Raw genomic sequence first — 24,671 nt, forward strand, 5'->3', positions numbered from 1 at the left:
ATGCTGTGCACTGAGGAAGCTGTTGAAGGATTTCAAATACTGCACTCAAGGTTGGAGTTAACGTTCTTTATTACAGTTTAAGCCCAAAGAAAGTTGAAATCTATATAAATTACTTGCAAGCAAAGAGCAGTGCACTAGAGAGTCTGTTACTTACAAATATTTTTGTGTTAAAATTAGTGATTTTTAGATGGAAGCTGATGATTCTGGCATTCAGAAGTACTGAATAAGGCTAAAATGTATCCAACTGTTCATACTTACAAGAGCTACCTACTTCCTTACTTGAGATACTCATGAATTCCACTGCAGTGTTTGAGCGCATGTTCTAGTTTTTCTGAATTCAGAAGGAATGCTGAATTGTTTTCATTAGATGTAGACTTACAGCACATAAAAACTGTACAATTTCCTTATGACATTTGTGTATAAATAAGTTCCTGTAATGCAAATGTAAAGCAAGAAGACAGAAGTTTCACAGATAAAGTAGGTAAACACATTTCCTTGTAAAGCTTACGTAGTTGGGAATGCAAGTATCTGCATGGCACCGAAGACCCATGACTGCAGTACTGTGCCAAGATTTGAGAGAGTTGCACAGATTGGCTCACTGAAGGGTCGACATCGCTTTCTGCAGCAGCTGAACCATTATGGGATAGACCGGTGCAAACTCCTTTCCCTCTCTCATTCGCACTGACTGAACGTAAGCCTCCAGGGCACCACTAAAATAAAAGAAAAAGCAATTGACAGCGTGCAGATTATGCAAGTTAAGGACCTGCAACTGAAATCAGTTAACTTCTTCCCTGCTACAGAACTTGCCTCAGATGACCCTGCATGTCTCTGCAGAAGGAAGTGGCCATGAAAGGCCTTACAAAGCTCTACATAATTGTTCCATGATTGTTTTTCTCCTTCCTTGCATGTTTTGAGGAGCGAACAAGTTAACATTTAAATAAACAGCGGCAGCATGTTGCAGATGGCTTGAAATGACAGCTCTGACGCACAGACTCGGGCACATTGCTGTACTGGTAACCTTTAGAAATGGAAAGGATAGACACCAGCTGCTGCGAGTGCAACATGCAGAATGAAAACGGGCAGTGGTGACCAACGGAGATGCCCTCAGTGATTTGCAGTCCAAGTCTCTGGAACTGCTGCGGTCCTTTGGGAAACGCTGCACTAACCCACAGACTGAGTGCATGTACGTTTGTAAGGCATTGCAGTGTTTTTCCTATACGTTGTCATAGGGCGTTGCACACAGTAGTCTTGTGTGAGTCACACAAATACAGGCATGTCAAAGCTAAAGGGGAGCTTTGATTGCGTACGTGTATCTAATTTAACTTGCTGTACAACATGGGGCCACCTTTCAGCCAACGAGTCTAGGAAATAGTATTGTTGAATGAGCATATCTGCAAAACAAAGACTTTGTAAATGCTGAGCTGTTCAGATTCCAACTTTATTAAGTAGGTCAGGTCAGTTTTGCCAGTACTTGGCTTCCAATTTAATTGATTTTTTCTTGTATCATCCTCTTGCCTGCGAGTAAGGCTACTGCTAAACCAGTGAGGGCTCTGAACTTCCTCAGTGCAACAGGAGGAGCTGGGTGTTCGCACGTGGTACACGCATGCATACACACACAAACATGCCTGCAGTCAGAGTCCCTGGCCTACTGCTAATGGAGTTCGACAGGGAGAGCATGAAGTGGGCAACTCTGCAAGGAAGGAACCTGCAGCAGCTTCTGAGCACAGGATGGGAACGAAACAGCACAGGCAGGCAATGTCCAGCACAGCTCCTCCCCCCCAGACTCCCTTTTGGCTGAAGCCCAGGGCACGTGGTCTGATGGAGGTGATGCAAAGGGAGGATGGATTGGATTACTGGAGAGTTGAGAGGCTTCAGAAGACTATTGTGACTGAGCACAGAAAGTCTCTCATGTTGGCCTGGATGCAGTTGACAGTTCAATTTTGGTAACAACTTCCTAGTGAGTTACTGCTGCTGAGGGATGCACACCAGGTACCAACACTCTGAAGAAACATCAACAGCAAGAAAAAAGTTATTCCCCCATTACAGTCAGAAAGGCAAAGAACATCTGCACGTGGTCAGCTCCCTGAAAACCTTCAGTGTGCTCTTCCCAATGGTCTCTGGGGAGCAGCACAGGCTCTATGGGGAAAAATGCAACATCTAAAAGCCTGCTTGCTGCAGCCACAGAGTGCTTCGGGTGCAGCTCACCTCACTCCCAGCAAAGGCTGTCCACATGACGGACTGCAGAGAGGCACATCTGCAGGTCAGTTTTAAACCCCAAGATTTAAAGAGAAGAGACTGGGGGAAAGAGAGAGCAGGTAAGTGTGCTTTTTAGATCAACTGGCAATGAGGGGCAAGCATGTGACAGGCAGACGGAGTAGTAGTGGGAGATGCAGGCAGAGACAGCTCAAGGATCCCATCAAGATGAAGAGAGACCCTTTGGAAGAGTCTCACATTTCCACTCAGGGCAGCACTCAAGTGCTGTGGGCAGCAGTAATCTTAAGCATGTTAGATGTTAGTTACTATTAAAAAGACAGTCAAGAAACTCGTGTAACAGTTTTACTGTAGCTGTTGTTCATCTTGCTGAATCTCTCCCCTTCCTCTCACCAGTGTCCCTGTCTTTTCCTCTATACACTCCCCAAAGTTTCTTGGGCCCAAATAGTTTTTAAAAGTCACCAAAAGCTGAATATAGAAAGAACTCCACATTGACCTGCTTAACTTAGAAAGCGCTGACACCTCCTGGTGAAGTTGTGGGTTGGCATCACTATCCAGATGGTAACACTGCCATCCCTTTCTGCTTTGAAAAACCCCTTGAAAGAGATGACAGAGATAACCAGATCCCTTCAGATGAAAGGCAGAAGCTTTACCCTAAAAGCAGCACCCAGAACCACTCAGCATCAGCCCTTGATAATCCTTAGCCAGACTGTTATTCCCATCCGATCAAACAAGAGGGAATGAGATTTAGGCTATGCTAAGTGCCGAACACCAGCATTAGAGTCCCTCTGTCAGACCTTCCAGCAGCTTTTATCTTTTTTCTTTCTCTCTTGCCTCAGAAGAACCTGATTTAAGTGGCAAAACCAACTCCACCAGTGGCAGCCACTGCCCTCTTAAAAAAGCAGCTAAAAGGAACTTAGCATTGTCTGGTGGCCTCAGAACTGCTCTGAGGGTTAGGGTTCCTTCTCCTTCCCTGCACAGACCAACAGCCAACAGAAGCTGTTGCCAAGCAAGAAGAGATCCTTGCCAGCTCTCTTTTGCTGTGCTTGCTCTTTTACTGTGGCTTTGCTTGTGTTGTTTCAAAGAGACAAACTTCAAAAGACAGCCAATCATTACTGTATCAATACTACTAGGTGAATTCTCAGGCATTTTGCTAAAAGACATTGTACAGCTTTACACTAAACAAAAATAAAAGCTTTCTCAAGACAATGCATTCACTGTTTTCCCATGTCCTGTAAAAGTATTTCAGTGCTCTAAAGCTGAATTTCAAAATGCAATTTATAATTAGTAACTTTACCTGAAATTCTAGAACAAAAGCTTGATTCTTCTCAGACAGGAAGAGTTTTGCCGTGACAAAGGTGTGGGGAGCACCAGCTTCTCACCTGATGCAACATTTATGTCAGGGTCACTTGACTTGTCAACCTTCAGCTTGCAAAGGTTATTTTGCAAATGCCACAGCTGCCACTGGTGGAGATTTCACTGTAACCCCGTGGGAACTGATGGGGACTGCAGTGCCATGAGAATCATAGAACAGTTAGGGTTGGAAAGGACCTTAACATCATCCAGGTCCGACCCCCCTGCCATGGGCAGGGACACCTCACACTAAAACATGCCAACCAAGGCTCTGTCCAACCTGGCCTTGAACACTGCCAGGGATGGAGCATTCACAGCTTCCCTGGGCAACCCATTCCAGTGCCTTCCCACTCTCACAGTAAAGAACTTCCTCCTTACATCCAATCTAAACTTCCCCTGTTTAAGTTTTAACCCATTACCCCTTGTCCTGTCATTACAGTCTCTAATGAAGAGTCCCTCTCCAGCACCCCTATAGGCCCCCTTCAGATACGGGAAGGCTGCTATGAGGTCTCCACGCAGCCTTCTCTTCTCCAGGCTGAACAGCCCCAACTTCCTCAGCCTGTCTTCACACGGGAGGTGCTCCAGTCCCCTGATCATCCTCGTGGCCCTCCTCTGGACTTGTTCCAACAGTTCCATGTCCTTTTTATGTTGAGGACACCAGAACTGCACACAATACTCCAGGTGAGGTCTCACGAGAGCAGAGTAGAGGGGCAGGATCACCTCCTTTGACCTGCTGGTCACGCTCCTTTTGATGCAGCCCAGGATACGGTTGGCTTTCTGGGCTGTGAGCGCACACTAAAGCCGGCTCATGTTCATTTTCTCATCGACCAGCACCCCCAAGTCCTTCTCTGCAGGGCAGTGAAGAATGAACAAGTCATGGAGAAACACCTACCACTGAACAGAGAACAAGGGCTACTGCAGAGCAGAGCTGGCCTGAAAAGCCAACCTGCTTCATGCACCCATCAAGGCAGCGGAGCAGTGGTGAAAGCAAGCAGCCAAAGGGACCTCACACTGAGTGAGAAAAATAAGCTGCTGCAGCTGCTAAAGGCTGGCAGCTCCACACCCTACCTGGTGAGTGTGGAATGGATCGTAAGTATGGTCAAGCTCTGACCACCTCATGAAACTCTCCTCTGCATTGCTGCCCATGGTAATGACACAACGGAGACAGGCCAGGAAACAGCATCCTATTAGGAACAGCACTGCTGGTCAGGAAAGGTCCAGGTAGTAAAATGGCAGAAATTATGAATCCAGCAAGAAACGATGTTTGGATCCCAGAGACTAATGGTGAGGTTGCTTCCACATGCAAGGGAGAAATGGGCTTGGAGAGGTAACTGAGAGCACCAATGGTCATAAAGTAGATGTGATTTCACAAGTATATTTGGGATGGGAATTTTGTTTCTCTGCAGACAGTTACCGAGTCTAAGGGTAGGATTTTGGGACTGTCACACAGAAATACGGATGGTGCAAGAAGCTGCTTATGGCAAAGCAAGACGGTTGCTGCTGCTTGTGGCCAGATTTCAGCTCAGGCTGGATGAGCTGGATGCACACAATGATACACTTCACTAGATCTGCTGAGGTGCCTACATGAGTGTCCCTCAGCTGGGCAGATAAATAAGTTCAGTAGCTTTGTTCACACTTCAGATGCAGATTTTATGATGACATGTTGTAAAGTTCACAGGTCCCAGCTCAAATGAGCTTCTGTGAACTCCATCGGCAGCACAGGACCCAATTCAGATGCACTGGGTTCACATTAAAAATCTTGTCTTAAAAAAAGGTAGACTTGCTCCTGTAGAGGACACTGTAAAAACACTGGTGCCTAAGTAATAATGGAAAAATAAACAGCACCACGGGTGAAAGAAGTATCATCAAGTCTTCAGCACGGAAGAGATCACAGCTGTTGTCATATATAAAGATGTAATTTATAGTTATGTTATCAATGTTTAAGAAGATGGAAGAAACCCTGTTTATGTAATACACAAAACAGACTCTTGAAGGGATTAGACTAAATAATGTCCTAAATTCAGCATCTCCCGGTCTAATAAAGGACATAAAACCTGTTTGGCAATCTGTTTCTATTTTAAAAGACAAGCTATGGTATACATTACAAATATTGTTTGTAAAAGAGAGCTATGGGAAAAGGGTTGGTGGAATGCTCTGCACATATTAATGCTTCATTAAAAATGCCTTAAGAAGTAAGGAAAAAAAAATGTAAGTTTAAGATGCCCTCCCACATAAGGAAAAGGATTTTAAAGCACTTATTAAATTACTTCACTTGCTTGAGCAAAAACATGAGCTTTCTTGGAAATCAGGACAAGCTGATTATATAAGACCAGATAGTTCTTTTTTGAAATGTTATTTCAATCCATGAAGATTTATATCTACATTTGGGGGGGGGGGGATATAAGTATATGATTCAGGCTGTGGTTTTTAAAGGGAGATGAATGTGCATCATTAAGGATTACTCTAATTAATTAGTTAATTTTATATGGAATTGTGAATACCAGCACTCCTGGGCTCTGACTTGGTCAAATGGAGCCTGATTTAAATGACAAGCTTCAGCAGTGGCAGGGATCATTCCTCTGCTCAGTGGTGCACTCAGGTCCTGATCAATCAGCAGGGAAACCAGAGGAAGGCAGGGCCAGGCTTCTCTTTAGCACTTTGTTAAAAAAGTCTGCTTGCTCTGCACACTTCAGGGCAAAGAGGAAAATGGAAAATAAGCCGCGTAAGAGCACATCTGTCCCTTGCAATCTGCTATTCTACGATCCTGTGATTCGCTCTGACACCAGGTCTGTTAACTGCTATTAAAGTTATTGTGAAATCTCCAACAGCACCACCTGTAGGACCACAGATCAGCAAGCACCAGCTCCAGTTTATGCAGGATAGAGACATCAAAGGAGCCATGCGTTGACAGACATGGGGGTTACACGAGGGTTCCTATGAATGGCTAACGCTGGTGGGAGCGCTCGCAGGCACCGCAGCCATGCTCCAGGGCAGCCCCTGGCCACGCTGTGGCTGCTGCTCGCTTGGCTTAGCAGAGTGGAGCAGTGACCCAGCACGGCTCTGCTGCTCGGGGCAAGGCTGCTGCGAGGCTGAACCCGGCGCGCACATGGGGCTTCATGGTGGTTCCACGCTGGCGTTTGTCCCTGCCCCTGGCAGGTCAGCGGCCAGAGCCGTGCTCTGGCTCAGGTCATCAGCTCGTTATGAAAATGAACCCTCACTAAGCCTAGATTTCAACTCCGCTCCAGCAACAGTGAGCTTGACTAAAGGGAGCTCACCCACACACCAATGGTAAAGACAAGATTTGGCCCTTGTGCAGACGAACTGTCATTCAATCCTTTCATTGCTGGATCAAATCCTGCCACATCCATCAGGGTTTCCTCTACGGAAAGAAGGCTGAGTTTTCAAACTTAATTTAGAAAGAAAACAACGTGCCCTGGCCACTTAAAGAAACGCTCCTTTCAACACAACCCCGCAGGGTCATCACACCCAACTCCAAATGTCTGCAGGGCTGCTGTCTGCCTGAGAGAGCTCCCGTGTCCCCGCGCACGCTCCCTTCACTGAGCAGAGAAAATGGAGCTTTCAGGACACAATGCAACTGACCTATTTTAGGTACCTAGTTCAGGATGAGATGAATCAGCCCCAGCAGTGCCTGTTACTCTCTGTTGACTATAAAGGAAGTCTGGCTAATATACCCCTGGCCAGATAAATCCCATCCTTCATGCTGAATACAAGCAGAAAGGAATACACAAAAATGCTCAGAATGCTACTAATTCATAACATTAACACCACATTGCATATGAAGCATTTGAGGTTACAGAGCAGAAGAAGCTTTAATATGAAGCTGCAAGGATTCTGATAACACAAGTAAATTAATATCTAAGCAGCAGGTCCCCAGAGTAATTGCACAGTTGTTAAAGAGGGAAGTTGCAGAAAATAACCATTTGCAAGGTTGCAGCCAATGTAAAGATGCAGGCCAGTGCAGGGATCTGACGGCTCACAACATCCAAGGCTCAATTAGCACAGCTGAACAACTGCAGGCAGAAAAAGCTTGAAGAGGGTGACTGATAAAAGGCTCCAGACAAATGAGCAAGATGCCTGTAGTTCAACTGAGGCTCATGAGACACATGAAAAGCAGGCTCAGAAATCACCCAATAGAGTATTAAAGAAATAATGAATGAAACATGGTCATGCTTGTGATGTTTGCTTGCTTGCCTTCTGTACGGATAACTGAGCCTATTTAGAAAGGACCAACAAGCATGAGAGGAGATGGTAAAAAGGTGAATGCACAGAGCAATGGAGCAACGCCTGCAGAGATTACCCATGTCTGCCAAGCTACCACCCCCTTCACTCACTGCATTAGGTGCTGCTCAGCTAGTCCCTGCTCTTTGCTCCAAGCATGCAGCTCTAAACAAGCTGCCAACTGAACCACCCGAGGGAAGAGTCTGCTTAACAAATCCAGAGTGGTTCATCCAGCTCAGCAAAGCTGCATGAGTGGTGCCTACGAGCGGTGGACATGGGGATGGATGGAGAAGTAAACAAACATGGGCAGTGACAAACAGCCTTGCTCTGGAGTATCAAGGGTAGGGGAGAGCCACTGGAGTCCCAACAGAGGCCTCTGGGAAGAGATCTTCAAAGCTGCCCTCTCCATGCCCTGGATGTCCGAGCACTCCACAGTGCAAAGCAACAGTCTTACTGTAAACCGCTCAGGTGATAACCTTGCCCAGTGATTACCCTGCAGCAGCATATTCTTGAGATTACAAAGTTGAAATATTTTAATAGTGGTATCTCATGCAAAATGAATAATGGATTCAATTAAAGGACTGAAATGAAAACCTTAAATATTCCAGCTTACACTACCTGGTCTAATGGATGACACTCTCTCTGCATAAAAGCTTTGTCCCAGGGCTTGTCCCATAATACGTTCGTGGTCAGAGCAATTTATCAGTGTCTGAACATTACCACCAGCAAGCCCATTAGCTGAATCAGTCTGAATGAAATTTAATTGCAAACAAAGACAAAAATGTTGTAGTTTAAGGATGGCATTTTCAAATCTGTGTAAAAGGACTGAAGAGAACAAAATCCCATCAGCTCTCAAACGATTTGCATTCTTGGCTCTCTCTAACATATCTGAAGTTCAACATTGTCAGTTTTGCCAGTACTATCAGGACACAAATCACAACCAAAATATTCATAACTAAGTTACATATACAGCTGTGTCAGCCCTTGTAGTTCAAGGTGTCATGGATCAAGACTCAAGAAAACTTAGTTCTGCAGCCAAACCAGACTAACAGCATGTGTGATTTTCAAAAAGTACCCTGTTAATACACACTAAGAGACAGTTTGCATTTTAATAGTTTGGAAATAGATCCTACTAACACCTACTGGTGATCGACCAGTTATTTCCCTAACTGACCCAGGCCCTACACTGGACTGTATGGTGCTGCCAGCTTTAAGAACTGTAAATATGTATAGCAGACTCCTCTTGGCTGCTTTTGAAGTGTGGACAGATAATGGCTGATTTTCTCAAGTACAGCCACTGCTGGCTGGAACTGAAAAGTCAGCTTTTATGATTTCAGCAAAAGCTGGCAACATCCACATGAAGTTCAAGGACAGAGCTGGCTCCCAGGCCAGATCAAGCCTGGTGCAGATGTGTGAAAACTGGAGTGGGTGGCTCTGATGTCAGACAGGACACTGAGAAGATGGCTGGAAGAGCTAGGGCATTAAGAGCCAAATGATCACCTTGAATCCTGAGGATCCTCAGACTGGCTCTGTCACGTTCATACCGCACATCTGTTCTCTCTAACATTAGAAATCTGCTTGTTTCGAAAAACAAGACTCTTCATAACTTTTGCTAACATTTTAAGATGCAAAACAGTATTTAGCTGCTACCTCAGGAAGATCTTAAAAATCTGACATCATTATCACTTCCTAAAGATCCTGTGCTAGTTTTCTGAAGAACGACGTTACAGGAGTGTAGCAAGGGTCTTCCATTTTTAAATTCCTACCTACATTCTCATTGCTTAAACTTCCAAAGCTCCTCTTTCCTGACGCAGAGGACTGAATGGCTGCAGCCTTGACTTTCCAACAGTTGAGAGGCAGTTTTACTGAAACATGGTATTAATTTAAACCACCATGGTGCATGGTTTCATTCTTTTGCAAGAGGATTACGTGTTGCTTCCAAAGGCACTGGAGGTCTTGGGCATGGTGGGTGGAAGGGAGTGCTCAGTTAATATATTTTGCCACTTTACAACTCATCCCACGAGTGGAGAGAGGGCAATGGTATTTAACACATCTCCTGTAACACATGGTTTTTACCTTTCGAGACCAGTGCTGGTATGCAGATAAGTTACTGCTCCATTATCATAAACGTAGAGAAGAAAGAAGAATGATTTTTACCGTATGAGAGCAAGCCTGTCTTTTTCAGATGGATGATCATCAAGCCACTGGGAGTAGCGGGCAATGGACCACTCAGCCCTCTAATACAGAGAAACAAACACCAATTACACATGAAGGTGAAAAAGCAAACACACCTAAAAGTTTCAGATCCAAGATAATATAAATGAAGCCACATAAGGCTTGCTTAATACTGTAGTGATGCAGAATGAGTTAGAGAATCAGGGACAATTAACAGAAATAGCCCAGTATGTTACACAGAAGCTCAGAGGTGTCCTCCCACATCAGCTGTTTGCCCAATTCTGACAGGGGTTTCTATCTAGTTTTCCTGCATCTGACTTGACCAGGATCCAGGCAATGTGCAGTCGCGGGTAAGACCTGCAATTTCTTCCATGAGCTGACAGAACATCAAAGAATTGAGAGTCTTTTTAAAATCAGGTTGCCGTCTTCCTACTGTTAATTAATTAAAATATGAAGCCAATGGCCAGAACACCTTTGCCACAATAAAAGCAAAAGCCAATAAATCATATAAAGGATGAGCTTCAACACTTTTCAACTAAAATATCTAGGATGAATTACAATGTTCATTCCTCCTTAGGACATCTCGAAAGGAAAGAGAAGTTGATCTTATTACCTGGAAGGGTGATTTTAACTCTGCTGGTGCTCTTGTAAATAAAAACTGAAGAATGATGCTGAATGGAATAACCTCTCCCAAAGCTGGGCTACTGGCAATGTGCTCACTGGTCTGGAACAGCAGTGGTCTGGAAAAGTGTAAAAATATACTTGTGAAAGGAAGAAAAAGCTTGTCTGACGCATTAGAAAAATACCTATGTGGTGGCAATATTGTGTTAGAACAGGATCATCAAATATTTGTCTACCAGTCTGCATCCCAGGTCTTCAACACAGGTTCCGTTTGCAAAAATGTACAAAGTTGTCTATTGTAATTAAACAACCCAGGACTGTAAATTTTACATTTCAGTGCAAACACTTCAGGTCGCTTCAGAACTCACTGTCATGCAGGGGTTGTACTGAAAGCAATACAAAAAAGTACAATTTGGCCAACATTTGCATGACAAAGACTGTTAAATCATAGTTATACTCTGCATAGAATTACAAAGAACTTTAATCTATTTCTAATTTGCAGGTGGGTGATCCCAAAAAAGCTCTGTTCAATCAGAATTAGCATGAGATAATAAATCAGTTTGGAAATACATTTTGATCATACTGACAACTGCTGGCTCCTGAGACTGCAACTCACCTGAATGACCTCAGCTGTCTGTAGGACTTTCCTAGGTCAGAGACTCGCCGACAGAGCGGTGCCACCGCTAACTCCATCTGTAAAAACGAACGTTTCCATCTGAATTAGTGACCCAAAACACAAAACTGGGCACTGAAGTAGCAAACCCACAGACCAAGTCACTGACTTCTTGCTGTTAGCAGAATTTGATACAAGAAGCTATCACTTCCTTTCACACTGCATTGCTCAAGCCAAGATTTTTGCCTTGTTCTTGGCAACACAGTAAGCATTCCATGACAAAAGGTAGTGATAGTCTGTGGGTAAGGACAGAAGGGATATCGTGAGCTTTCTGTGACTGAAACTTTTTCTCAGGTTTACTTTGTTGGTGACGAGTTTCCCGATGTCAGTACCCCAAAAAATATGACCGCAGCCTGGGAAGAAAGCAAACGTAGGCACACAAACCACTCCTAAAGCAGTAAGAATGCATACCCATCCCAGCAAAGAACCTTGCTTTTGGCAAAGCACAAGGTTGAAGTGATTTCTTCTTGAACACTCAGCCCCAAATTCTGGGGCACAAAACCTACGAAGATTAGCTAAAAGTCCCTGTGGCACCTGTTGCCACAGGTTGTATGCAATCACAGGTAAAAGAGCAATAGTAAGAGCTTGATTTTCATACTTATCTTTGTAGTGTTCTGTCCCTGAGTTACAGCAGCCATCTTTAAAAATAACTGATTTTTAAACACTTTCTGGTTTTTAAGCACTGGATTTCCCTTGCCTTTTCAAACAGGCTGTTTGGGTTTTTATATCATTCACGTGAGACTGAATTCTGTCACAGGCTCTTCATTCACAGTGAAGACACAGAAGTGTGTGAGAAAACAACTTCACTTCCAGATCCCAGACTGAACACGAACAATGGCAAAGTTTCAGTTAATATGCACACCAATACAAACACCACCACCCAAAAAACCCTCATAGCTAAAGTAATTTTAGCCAGATATGGATTAAGTCTTTATTTTCTGCATTCCGGAAGTGTCAGAGCCACTGAGGGATGCAAGCTTTATTCTCCACATGTTTTTGAAATCCCCAACTTAAAGGACTATTCAGACTTTGATTTCCACATAATGCACAATCAAGCTAAGTTTCAAAGCATAAGACCTAAAATAAGTAACAAGATCAAAGCCACCACTCAATGAGCTTCCCATTTAAGTAACATTGGCGAGCTAGTTTCAAAACATTTGTGATAATACACTATTTACAGTGAAGTCTTTAATACCATTATTCTGTCCGGCTGTAGAATCTCCTCAGACAGAGGTGGCTGCTGGCTGCCAGCTCCACCAAGAGCATGTAACTATGCTGGGGTTCCAGTACAGACAAGAAAGATGGTGTGGCAAACTGTGATGCCATAGTTCATCTAAAACCAGAAGAAACTGAATTGGCAATTAATGCAAATCAAGGCCATATACTTCAGGCCCCCATTCTAAAAAGCAAGTGGCAGGATGAGAGTCATCTCACCTACTTCTCAACGTCTATAGGCTCTCTTCATGCTCAGTGGCGAAAAGCAGCCACTCCTGCATATGATGCATCTTTCCCCAAAGCAGACACCCAAAACAGATCAAGTGGGGGAAAGCCAGAAGGCATTACCCAGGCACCTACACTTCTCCTACAGACAAGGACAGGAGAGCACCTCTGAAAGCCCTGCAGAGGTGCTGCCCTACAGGCAGTGAAAATCGCTCCCCAAGCCTAGGAACTTTGGAGTACATGCCCCACATCAAACACTTCCAGGATGCTTTAAATGCACATTTTATATTAAGCAGAAACTCGCAGAAGCAGAAAGTGAATAAAAATCCAGGAATGGAAATAAGGATCTTTGACTTTCAGATGAACACTCCAGCCCTGGGTTATCAGCCTGGCTCCCTCCTGCCTGCTGCTCTTCTGGCTCCAAATCTTCTACTCTGGGCTACGAACCAGCTCCTTCTCTACAGCTGGGTGGGATCCTTGCCCTGTCCCCTGTAACCCTCACAATCTGAGGGCTAGGTCACCTCTCCACACTCAGGCACAAGGGGTACCTATTTCTTGGGCTGAAGACCATGTACAATACAGCTCTGCAGTTCCTGAGCAAGCACAACATCCACCGGTCAGTGTGAAAGGTGTGCAAATGGGAATGCCTCCATGCTTGAGGAGCCATCAGCTGCTGTGCCTTGTGCTGAAACTGCCAGCAGAAAGGAGCGAGGTTGAGCACACATTCCCAGGACAGGAAAACTGTCCCTTGGGATTTCTGGAGGGAGATGCTCCTACTCCAAACTGCAATGAAGCTTAGAATAAGTTCAGCATGTTGCTCCCTCGGATTCCACAGAACACTTCTGAGCATATATAGGAGCCAAAAGATCAGTCTGCTGCAGAGGATCAGTAGCAAATAGCCAAAAAGAGGAGCTAATTAAGTAGGCTTTGCTGTATCATGATACAGGAACCCTACAGACCCTGAAAAACAAACTGGAGCAAGATTGATTTCTCCAGAGCTGCTCCTCAGGCATCAGTACTACCTAGGGGCAGCTGGAAGGAACCGATATCCTGCAGGAGCTGGTGGGAGCTGTGGGCTTGCAGCTGTGAAGAACCAGGAAGAAGGTAATTCTTTTAGGTGCTTTAGAGAATTTGGTAACAGGCAACAAACTACCAGTCTGACTCTTGGAAACAGAGACGCACGGATCACGCTGCACTCACGAGGGGAAAGAAATCTCAGCATTGCAAAACAGAATTTTGTTTAGTAAGTCTAAAATCATTGTTTCACTCCTGAAACTTAAGATGATGTAATGAGACACAAGTGAAACTTTCTACAGCTTAACCAATTCCTCATTAAAACAACTTTAAATGATTTCTCTTGAACATACCTGACAGTTTCCATAAACCAACAGGTTTTAGTCTTCAGTACTAAAGAATAAAATTTACTTTGGAAAATTCTATTATTTCATCTTCAACCTTTATTCACTGTAGGAAATTATTAGTATTGCTAGAACTAGATAGATATAATGGCAGCAGATGGCTGATTCGTGAAGTACTAGTTGCCAAAGAAAAAGATTGTTTTTAAGCTTTGCAGCATACTATACCATCTCAAATTGACTCATGAAGAGTGGGAATGAGTGAAAACTAATGTGGTAAAAATGTACATAAACCACAGAAACTTTGTTTTTCATTTACAGCACTAGTCTTCTGTGTGTTACAACCCAGTCTCTCCAACAAAAAACTATACACCGCATAATAACCGAGATTGTTTTCTTCACTTGAATTTTAGCTGTTTGTCTCAGCCCAATTATGTACTGAGATGCTCCACCATCTTTCTGTGGTTACATCCATTTCTGCAGGCTGTCTGAGCAGGGTTTTGTGTCTGTGCTGAGCAGCGTGCAGGTCGGTGGCACTGGCCTGGGAGGAAGTGCCTGGGAGGAATCACTCAGCTGGAACAGCTGCTGTTTTTAGTTGGGCAGATGGTTGAGAGTACATCGCTTCTTGGGTTTGCTACCTGTCATCACCTGAAGCTGCATCAACTGCTGATTTGTGCAGCACATCCGTACTGTAGCAGCTTCTGCTGTGACGTACAGCTATAGTTTCCAAAGCATTTTGGTGAGCTTTTACAGGTTGGGTGATGTTTTTGGCTGTCTACAAGCCAGAACTCGTATCGTGTGCAAGGCCTTTCATACAGCCATGTCCTGTGGAGTTTACACATGAAAGGGCAAGCAGTATTTAACTGTTCCTTTTCCAAATTTTGCTCCCAGAACTGCAAATTTGAAAATTCAGAAATCCAAGTTAAATTCAGGGCCAAGTCAGGTGTCCAAGCAGTAATTTGCAATCACAGAGGCTTGAAGGACTACTGTGAGATAATCATGAACAGAGGATCCAAGAGAAGCAGTAGTAACAACCGAAAAGGAAGGGGCAGCTAGAACAGAAGGCCTAAACCCCATTGCTTTTCCATGACCTATTCATGCTATTTTGCTAAACTTCACAGAATACAGTGATGGAATCCTGCCCAACATATGCTTCTCAATGATTCTTACTTTCTGAACCCAGAAAGGGTAGATAATCTTTTCTTCTCGTATGACCCTGCCATAGCCCATGGCTAGGTGGTCAATTATCTATTGAACTATTCACTGGATAGCCATATTGTAAAAAATACATCACATGGCTGGCTTCTCTAACTGGATTATGTTCAGCAACCCAAGGGTGAAGTTAGTATGTAGTCTAGATACACATAATGCACATATATTGAAGAGTGCTTTGAAAAACTCCATAGTGAATTTATTGTTTAGTGCCTATTGTGGTGTTTTCAAGATCTCTCACTACTAAACAGCTGCTTTTTTGTCAGCTGGAAAATCTTAACATTAATTTTTTAGCAATTACATTTCCTCCTGGCCAAGATGAATTTGTTTTTAAATGTTAACTCAAAATGCTTTTTTTTTTCTAGCTATTCACCAGAAGAGAATGCTTTTAACAAGCAAGGGAGCAGAACAGCTCTGAACCATTATATGACAGAAGCCAGCCTTGAAGGGATGTGGAATTTGATTTCTCCCCCCTGCAGTAATCCCAAAAGGGCTGATGTTTAAGTAAATCCTTCAGCAGTAATACCTCCAAAATAACACACATCAGAAAATTATTTCCTCCTTCCAGGAAGATAGTTAGCATTGAGCATCAAGTGTGTTTTAGCATTAGTAGTTCCTGTCCTTATAACTACAACTGTGATTACATCATCCTGCTTCTCCGGAAGAAACTAGAAAGGACATTCTTTAGGAAAAAGTATAAAAAGCATTTTTACACTTGTATCATCATGTTTGAGCAAACAAGCAAATCTGTTTACATTTTTAAAACCCAAACGCCTAATACTCTTGCTTTTTTAATGCAAAATTCCATACTGAATCAGGAAACCAGATTCTGATGACAGGCTAACCAGCAAATAGAAATATTTCTTCTGTACTACAATTTAGCATTGTCAACTTAGAATCATAGAACCATAGAATAGTTAGGGTTGGAAAGGACCTTAAGATTGTTTAGTTCCAACCCCCCTGCCATGGACAGGGACACCTCACACTAAAACATGCCACTCAAGGCTCTGCCCAACCTGGCCTTGAACACTGCCAGAGATGGAGCATATACCACTTCTTTGGGCAACACATTCCAGTGCCTTGCCACTCTCACAGAAAAGAACTTCCTCCTTATATCCAATATAGACTTTCCCTGTTTAAGTTTTAACCCATTACCCCTTGTCCTGTCACTACAGTCCCTAACAAAGAGTCCCTCCCCAGCATCCCTATAGGCCCCCTTCAGATACTGGAAGGCTACTACGAGGTCTCCACACAGCCTTCTCTTCTCCAGGCTGAACAGCCCCAACTTCCTCAGCCTGTCTTCATACGGGAGGTGCTCCAGTCCCCTGATCATCCTCGTGGCCCTCCTCTGGACTTGTTCCAACAGTTCCATGTCCTTTTTATGTTGAGGACACCAGAACTGCACACAATACTCCAGGTGAGGTCTCAGGAGAGCAGAGTAGAGGGGCAGGATCACCTCCTTTGACCTGCTGGTCACACTCCTTTTGATGCAGCCCAGGATATGGTTGGCTTTCTGGGCTGTGAGCGCACACTGAAGCCGGCTCATGTTCATTTTCTCATCAACCAGCACCCCCAAGTCCTTCTCCGCAGGGCTGCTCTGAATCTCTTCTCTGCCCAACCTGTAGCTGTGCCTGGGATTGCTCCCACCCAGGTGCAGGACCTTGCACTTGGCATGGTTAAACCTCATGAGGTTGGCATCAGCCCACCTCACAAGCATGTCAAGGTCCCTCTGGATGGCATTCCTTCCCTCCAGCGTATCGACCGAACCACACAGCTTGGTGCCATCGGCAAACTTGCTGAGGGCGCACTCAATCCCACTGTCCATGTCAGCGAGAAAAACGTTGAACAAGACTGGTCCCAACACCGATCCCTGAGGGACACCACTCGTTACTGGTCTCCAGCCGGACATTGAGCCATTGACCACAACTCTTTGTGTGCGGCCATCCAGCCAGTTCTTTATCCACCGAGTGGTCCATCCATCAAATTGATGTCGCTCCAATTTAGAGACAAGGATGTCGTGTGGGGCAGTGTCGAACGCTTTGCACAAGTCCAGGTAGATGACATCAACTGCTCTACCCCTGTCCATCAGTTCTGTAGCCCCATCATAGAAGGCCACCAAATTGGTCAGGCAGGATTTCCCCTTAGTGAAGCCATGCTGGCTGTCATCAAGCACCTAGTTGATTTTCATGTGCCTTAGCATGCCTTCCAGGAGAATCTGCTCCAAGATTTTGCCAGGCACAGAGGTGAGACTGACTGGTCTGTAGTTCCCTGGGTCATCCATTTTCCCCTTCTTGAAAATGGGGTTATATTTCCCTTTTTCCAGTCATCCGGAACTTCACCTGACTGCCATGATCTTTCAAATATTGTGGACAGTGGCTTAGCAACTTCATTCCCCAGCTCCTTCAGGACCCGTGGATGGATCTCATCAGGACCCATGGACTTGTGCACGTTCAGATTTTTAAGATGGTCTTGAACCAGATCCTCTCCTACAGTGAGCCCAAGGTCTTCATTCTCACAGTCCCTGCATCTGCCTTCCAAGACTTGGGTGGTGTGGTCACAGCCTTTGCCAGTGAAGACCGAGGCAAAGAAGTCATTCAGAACCTCAGCCTTCTCCAAATCCAGGGTAACCAGTTGTCCTGATAGCTTCTGGAGGGGGCCCACATTGTCCCTAGTCTGTCTTTTATTTGCAGTGTACCTACAGAATCCCTTCCTGTTATCTTTCACATCCCTAGCCAAGTTTAATTCTAACTGGGCCTTAGCTTTCCTAACCTGGCCCCTAGCTTCCCAGACAACATCCCTGTATTCCTCCCAGGCCACCTGTCCTTGCATCCACTTATTATAAGCCTCTTTTTTCCTTCAAAGTTTCCTCAGCAGCTCCTTATCCATCCAAGGAGGTCTCCTGGCCCTCCTGCTGCACTTCCTTCTAGTTGAGATGCAACACTCCTGAGCTTGCAGCAGGTGATCCTTGTATATCAGCCAACAGTCTTGGGCCCCCCTGCCCTCTAGGGCTATTTCCCATGGAACCTTCCGAAGCAGGTTCCTGAAGAGGCCAAAGTCTGCTCTTTAACTTCCATGGCAGGAGGGTTGGAACTGGATGATTCTGAGGTCCTTTTCAACCCTAACTATTCTGTGATCCTACAGTAAAAACATTTTTCTAGGATAATTCAATAAAACCAGAGGAATTTTGTAGTAATTTACTGATAAAGACTTGAAGAGTTTGTGGCAGTGTTAACTATGCCCTATCAAATCTGTTTCAGCACAGTATCGAATAATGCCAAAACCTCCAACTATAAATCACACCTAGGTAAGAAATATATGAAGATATACATAGAATAGTATTAACTCAGACAGGACCAATAAAAATAGTTCACTTGACAAGGCTCAAAATAATCACTAATGACATGAGATGAGGTTCTTGGCACACAGTGGCTCCTACCTTATGTGTCACTCCAAACACATACATGTACTATGAAAAGATGGGAAATCATGTTGTGCCTTCATGCCATGAATCATAAAGGTTCCTTAGTCCAGCAATTTCTAATCTAGTTTATTTCAAGGCAGTTGCAATGTGTATTTGCTATTAATAAACAGCTTACAAACTGTATGTAGCAGATGATTACCAATTTCCATGCCAGTTATTACTGTAGATTCCTCATTTCTTTTAAATAAATTTCTCAATTGATTTTGCTTATAGATCATTCTTTGCTAATTGTCCAGTACTTCCACTGCGTTTTAGGAAGGCCTGAACCACAAGCTACCAATCCCAAAGTGTGCCTATAACAACTCTGAATACCAAGCAAGTTAAAATGTCCTCTTTTAACTTGTACTGGTACTCCCCAGAAGCATAAATATTGAAAACACACCAGGGCTTGCTGACTTGCCTGCCTCCAGGAGAACATCTGTATTCAGTCTGACTAATACTGAATTAAAAAGCAAAAATGTGGGATTACATATGTGAATACTGAATTATGGTCACCTGAAAAACACAAAAACGAATGAAAACAAACTGATCTAGGAATTTAAAGGACTGTACTGAAACGTAATCTTGTACTACTCTGCATAAAAACTCGGAGCATGAAAAAAGGCAAATCAGCCTGCAGATTGGAAATATTTCAAAGAAAGAGAGTCCCAAGGAACAGCACAGGATGTGATAATACCCTTGCAGCACTGCAGACATTTTCTAGGGCTTGAAAAGTTTGTGTTCCTATAAGCACTGATCCTTATGCAATCATGTTAATGATATTCAGACATATTTCAAACCTATCATGCCTCTGTTTACAGCTGCCACACTAGCACACACCTACAAGACACAGCACAAGTAAACACAGTTTATAAACAAACCTCCTCCTACACACAGAGTGTCTTTCCAGACAGGTACTTCCCTTTGGGTTTGGCTTTAGTCCAACAATGCAATGCCTTTCTGGGACTGATTAAAACTGCATGCAGCATTTATGGCCATTTGGAAGATCTTACCCTTTCCATCAAGTCAGCCCAGTTAAATACCTGCTTTCCCCAGCCCAAAGCAGCAGCAATCTCCCCTCTGGAGGAATCAAATCTTTTCCTTGACAAGGCCACACGCCCTGGGGGGCATGGAAGTGAAATGAGTCATTTAGGGACTACAGCCACATTGAGGTGAACACGCCCAGGACTCCTGGGAGGTCAGAGCAACTATACTTCCCCAGTGGGGCTACCAGGAGCTGGCATTATGGGCAAGTGCCCAAAACCCACCAGATTTTTGGGAGCGGCAGACACACACCAGAAAACATGGATATAGGCAGCCTCCACACACAAAATGTTTTGGTCCTTCTACTGTTATGCCGAGCAACAGGCTATAGTACCCAGGCCATTCTGGACACTGTGCAGCCTGGGATGCCCTAAGGAGCACTGTACAGAGACGCTCAAAGGCACAAAGTGAACGTTGAGGTGGCTGTATGGGGTTGGCTGTACCCATACAGTTCTTGACTTAACTCCAAAACCAAGACAAAAATATGGTGCAATGTGAAGATGAGGAAACCACAAGGCAGCCCCACTGATGCAGCAACAGTTGAAGGCAGGAGACAAGAATTAATTCAAAGCCTTTTACCTTTTTTTTTAAATTCTACAGTACAAAAGAAGAGAAATCAGAACATTTATTTTCACACATTTGTCCGTTCAGGAGTTAGTTATACTCAGCACTGTGGGGAAGAACATGCAAATCCCCCTACACTCAGATGAAAACATACCTTCATTTTTCATTTAAAAGGCAGCCCGTGTCAGAATGAGTATTAGTATAATAATAGGTGCTTAGATCAGATGCTCTTTACTGTAGAATTAGGTGAAGGTAAATTTTCCAAATTTATATGACTGGCTTTAGTACTGCAGCATAAATTACAAAACTTATCTATATTCCTTTCAGAAGAGTCAAGTGTTCTTTTTTTTCCTCCAATTTTATGCCATTGTCTTCAAAATAGAGAAGGGAAATGGAACCTTCTCATTGAAAGCAATTGAAAACTTCCCCTTAACTTCTGTAGTTAAAGGCTGCTTTGCTACTTTTGAGTAATGAATAAAAAAGCATTACTCTCAGGAGTATATAACTCACAGGCAAATGGTACAAAGCAGCCAGAAGCAGGAGCAGAGATGGCAGTGATTCCTCCCTCCCTGCCCTCCTCTCCTACTTCAGTTACCTACCAGTCAAAAGAGGCACTCAGTATGCATACAGCTGGTGCTAATTCCCTTTTCTGCTTGGATAATAATAACCCTTAGACCGATCTAGTGGATGCCTGTATTCTTTGGCAAGTTAATGACAGAGTGTTATTATTGACAAATTATATTTGAATATAGAAGATAATGCAGACAGGGACTGGATGTTAATCTGGCAGTTTGTTTTGAGTTTTAGTCCAGTGTAAAAGCTAGACAAAGCTGAGAGGCAGATAAGTCAATCAGGTCATGAAGAGAATCCAATGAGAAAACTGCCCTTCTGTTACCGAAAGGACAGCTCTTCCACAGGATATTGGTATCTCTTTAGCTTGTCTCCTCCACTGCAAGGCAGCTGAGTTAGCGATTAACCAGTGTGGGCACTGTGATATATAAAGCGATTAAGAAAGTGACACACTATTCCATCAAAAGAGAGAGAAAGAATGAATTGAATGAATGGTGGCAAATGATGGACGCACCAAAGAGGTCAGACAAGCAGGATAAAATGTCAAGACACAGCTGAATTTAAATGCAATGGTCACTTGGCAGGAAGCTGTCAGACCTCCCTGAACATGCCTCACAGTGACAAGGGATCTTCAACTACTTAGTGGATGCATTTCTCAGGCTATAGTATCTCATCAGAGAGGACGTTTAGAACGGGAGTGAACCAATCTCTACAACTGCCTGTTTATACTTCGATATGGATGACACTATTGATACTTCTCAGAGAACACAGTGAAGCAACAGAAAAAGCAGAAATCAGTACTGAGGGTACCTGTGCAAAATCCGCTGCAAGCCGCATCTTCCCACCTTCACCGAGGGGCCTTATTAGACTGGCATTGCGAATAAAAAGTTCAATTGCTCTTTGAGCCATGGCTTCAGTGTTATCAAAGACAAAGTCAAAACACTCAAAATGTCTGAAGTAGTCACTCATGACTCTTGCTATAAAACCCTGTAGTTCTTTCATGTACAGAGAACAAGGGACATCTGGTTTTCCCGGGCCGGATAATGATCTGAAAAAAAAAAAAAAAGAAAAGAAAAGAAATGGGGACAGCTAAATTCATCTTTAAAACACAACCAAAACCTACAGGAGTCTTTTCAATTTTTTTGCCTAGAAGTCACGTCATGAATTGTAGAGTCTCATTTTCTATTGAGTATAAAGAGCGCTGTAGCTCTCTCTGAAACTAGTCTCAAAATATCTATCAGCCATTCCCATCTTAACAAGATAAAGGAAATCACCCCACTCCTACCCAACTTGCAGAGCCTCCACCAGTTTGGAGCCTAATTCTGAGACCCAGCCCCTAGATTTAAATGTCCCAGTTGTTGATTTATAATAACGGAGGAGGAAACACAAGCATATGTCACAAGGTTACTAGTTGAGCCTATCCCAAACTTGTTCTCTGTATAGAATCAGTTTCCTTGATTCCTCCTAACCCAGTATTATAAAGTCAATCTAATTATCACAGAAGCAGCACCGAATCTCAGGGACACAGACATCAATCATTTTTATCTTTCTTTGAATCACAGTCAGACAAAAGAGCTCTTCCAAACTCAGAAGCCTAAGTGTACAGGCTGTCTAACAAAACTTAGCCTTTGGGTGGAATCAGAAACATGGAGAGAGTAAAATACTGTTAAAAGAAAAAAAAAAAGAAAAAAGGAAAATTTAAAACACCTCTGAAAATACACTACTTTCTGTAAATTTCCAAGACAGGAAACAGGACATCTGATAACGATCCAAGCAATGTCAGAACAGAGATAATAACCAAAATAACGCTCAGGAAGGAAGGCTCAGTTAAAGATAGGACTCAAGATCTTTGCAGATGAAGTATACTGGGAATTTTAATTAAAATGCTATGGGTAAACAGCCAAATGCACTAAATCTGAGCAGTCAACAGAAAAGATTTTTTGAAACATTTTGTATTCAATAATATGTTAGAAAAAAAAAAATGTGTAATTCTGAATCAGAGTTATATGCTTTATTTTGAGAGAGTTCTGAAGACTGTCCACAAAAAATAAGTTTTGAAAACAAAAGGGGGGTTTTAAGCAGTGCCTCTGCTTGGCTTTATTTTTCTATTTAAAGTGAATTTCTCTCAAATGCAAAACTTTATGGGAAAAAGAAAGGGGGTTGGGGAAGAAGACAGATGCCACCTGACTAACTTGTTTCAACAGCTAGGTGTAATTCTGCTTTCTCTGTTCCCTAACAACCATAAAGCATCACTTTACCCTTAACAAACAAGCGCTCTTCCTCCAAGGGCATTATGGCAATAACAATCTATTATGCATACCCAGGACATCTTATTACAGCAATGGTATGTTTAAAAAAAATCTTTCTAGTTACCCAGAAAAATCTTCCTGGTGCATAGTGATGATAATAGCTTCTACTGAATCTCCTACAGAGTTCAGTAATGGCTGAACAGCACTACCCATTAGATCATGGACTGCCTAAAATAGGATAAGAAAAAGGCAGAAGTAAGGAAACAGAAATTGGAAGCATTTAAATTTTGACACCTCAAAAATACCCTGACAAACAGCTCTTTTTAACAGCGCTTTTTATTATTCCGCATTAGAAACTGCTAGATAGGACAAAAGCTTAAGACAACCTTTCCCTTTAATTGATTTTACCAGTAAAGTACAGAGATAAGGCTGTTTACTACACCTATGTAAAGCCTTCCTTCAAAGGTGCACAACAATCTGGCATTCCTGATTTGTAAATGTACATGTTTTGATGCACAAAAACATGTGCATGAACGTTCAGCTGTTCATTCCCCAGACACTCAAGCTGCCCTTCATTCCTCTGCACACAACCCCTCCCAGAGTAGTGCACAGCAGGATGGATGTGGATAGCTGTCATCCACAGAGGGCTGCACGGCCAGCCACATCACCCCCCAGAAAAGCACCAGGTAGCATATAAATCATAATCCTATGTGTGGGTCAGGGTGGGTAAAGGGGTGATGAAGGATCCAGTTATTGCTGAGTGAATGCTGCAGAGAAAGGCATTTATTTTCACAGTCCGACCATTACAAGAATATTCTTGAATACAAACGCTACTCGAGCAGTGATTTTGGCACACACAACATATATGTAGCTGCAGATACAACAAAATACAAATTTCTGAATATTTGTATACTTGTGACTAACATACACTGACACACAATTAACACCTGGGAAAATAAGTGACTGTTTTAAGTATAACAGGCAAAGCAAAACTCAGCTCTATCCCTGAAGCATATGGACATTCAATTACCTTTAAGGCAGTTGTGACTGTTTGCTCAGCAGCTGCTGGAAATGAGCTTTGATTGGTAATGACCTACAAATTTTAAAGTAATTGTTAATAGTCAACATTCAACAAATTATTAGAATCCATAATATTTAATCTTATTTTAAAACATACCAAGTTATCTTTAGTAATGAGTGGTTTACATAGGTTTAGATAACTGTCAAATGGGCTTTATACAAACAGAATTTTCAAGGCAGCCATATCAGGCCTTTGCACTCAAATTTCCTATGGGCTCTTCTTCTGCTTTCACAAAGGAATGATTCAGTTGAGTTCAACTGAAATTTAGCTGAAGGGTCAACAGGACCTGAATGAAAATTAGTGGTGTTTTCTCCCACTGTGAAGTATAGAATTGATGGAGAACTATACAAGCAGCTCCACAGCAAATATTTGAAAGAATGGTTGTTCTTTCTCAGTATTTTGACTATTATAATACCACTTGCTA

The 24,671-nt window shown here is 43.2% G+C and overlaps 1 protein-coding gene across 2 annotated transcripts in view; it reads right to left on the reverse strand.

Moving 5' to 3' along the window:
- Window positions 1-167: 167 nt before the first annotated feature.
- The window catches only part of COG5 (component of oligomeric golgi complex 5), a 191,988-nt gene continuing 167,484 nt past the window's right edge, over window positions 168-24,671 (reverse strand). For both annotated transcript variants that reach the window (XM_061467420.1, XM_061467418.1), the window contains 7 exons: window positions 24,197-24,259; window positions 23,291-23,394; window positions 21,728-21,965; window positions 11,216-11,292; window positions 10,592-10,718; window positions 9,961-10,040; window positions 168-710 (listed from right to left, as the gene is read on the reverse strand). In XM_061467420.1, the coding sequence (XP_061323404.1) occupies window positions 596-710; window positions 9,961-10,040; window positions 10,592-10,718; window positions 11,216-11,292; window positions 21,728-21,965; window positions 23,291-23,394; window positions 24,197-24,259 (804 nt within the window). In that variant the 3' untranslated portion in view covers window positions 168-595. The remainder of the gene's footprint in view (window positions 711-9,960; window positions 10,041-10,591; window positions 10,719-11,215; window positions 11,293-21,727; window positions 21,966-23,290; window positions 23,395-24,196; window positions 24,260-24,671) is intronic.

Source organism: Pezoporus flaviventris, unplaced genomic scaffold (assembly GCF_033815535.1).
Source record: "Pezoporus flaviventris isolate CSIRO_AGI_PZ_B2104156 unplaced genomic scaffold, CSIRO_AGI_Pfla_v1 ptg000045l, whole genome shotgun sequence".
Classification (NCBI taxonomy): Eukaryota; Metazoa; Chordata; class Aves; order Psittaciformes; family Psittacidae; genus Pezoporus; species Pezoporus flaviventris.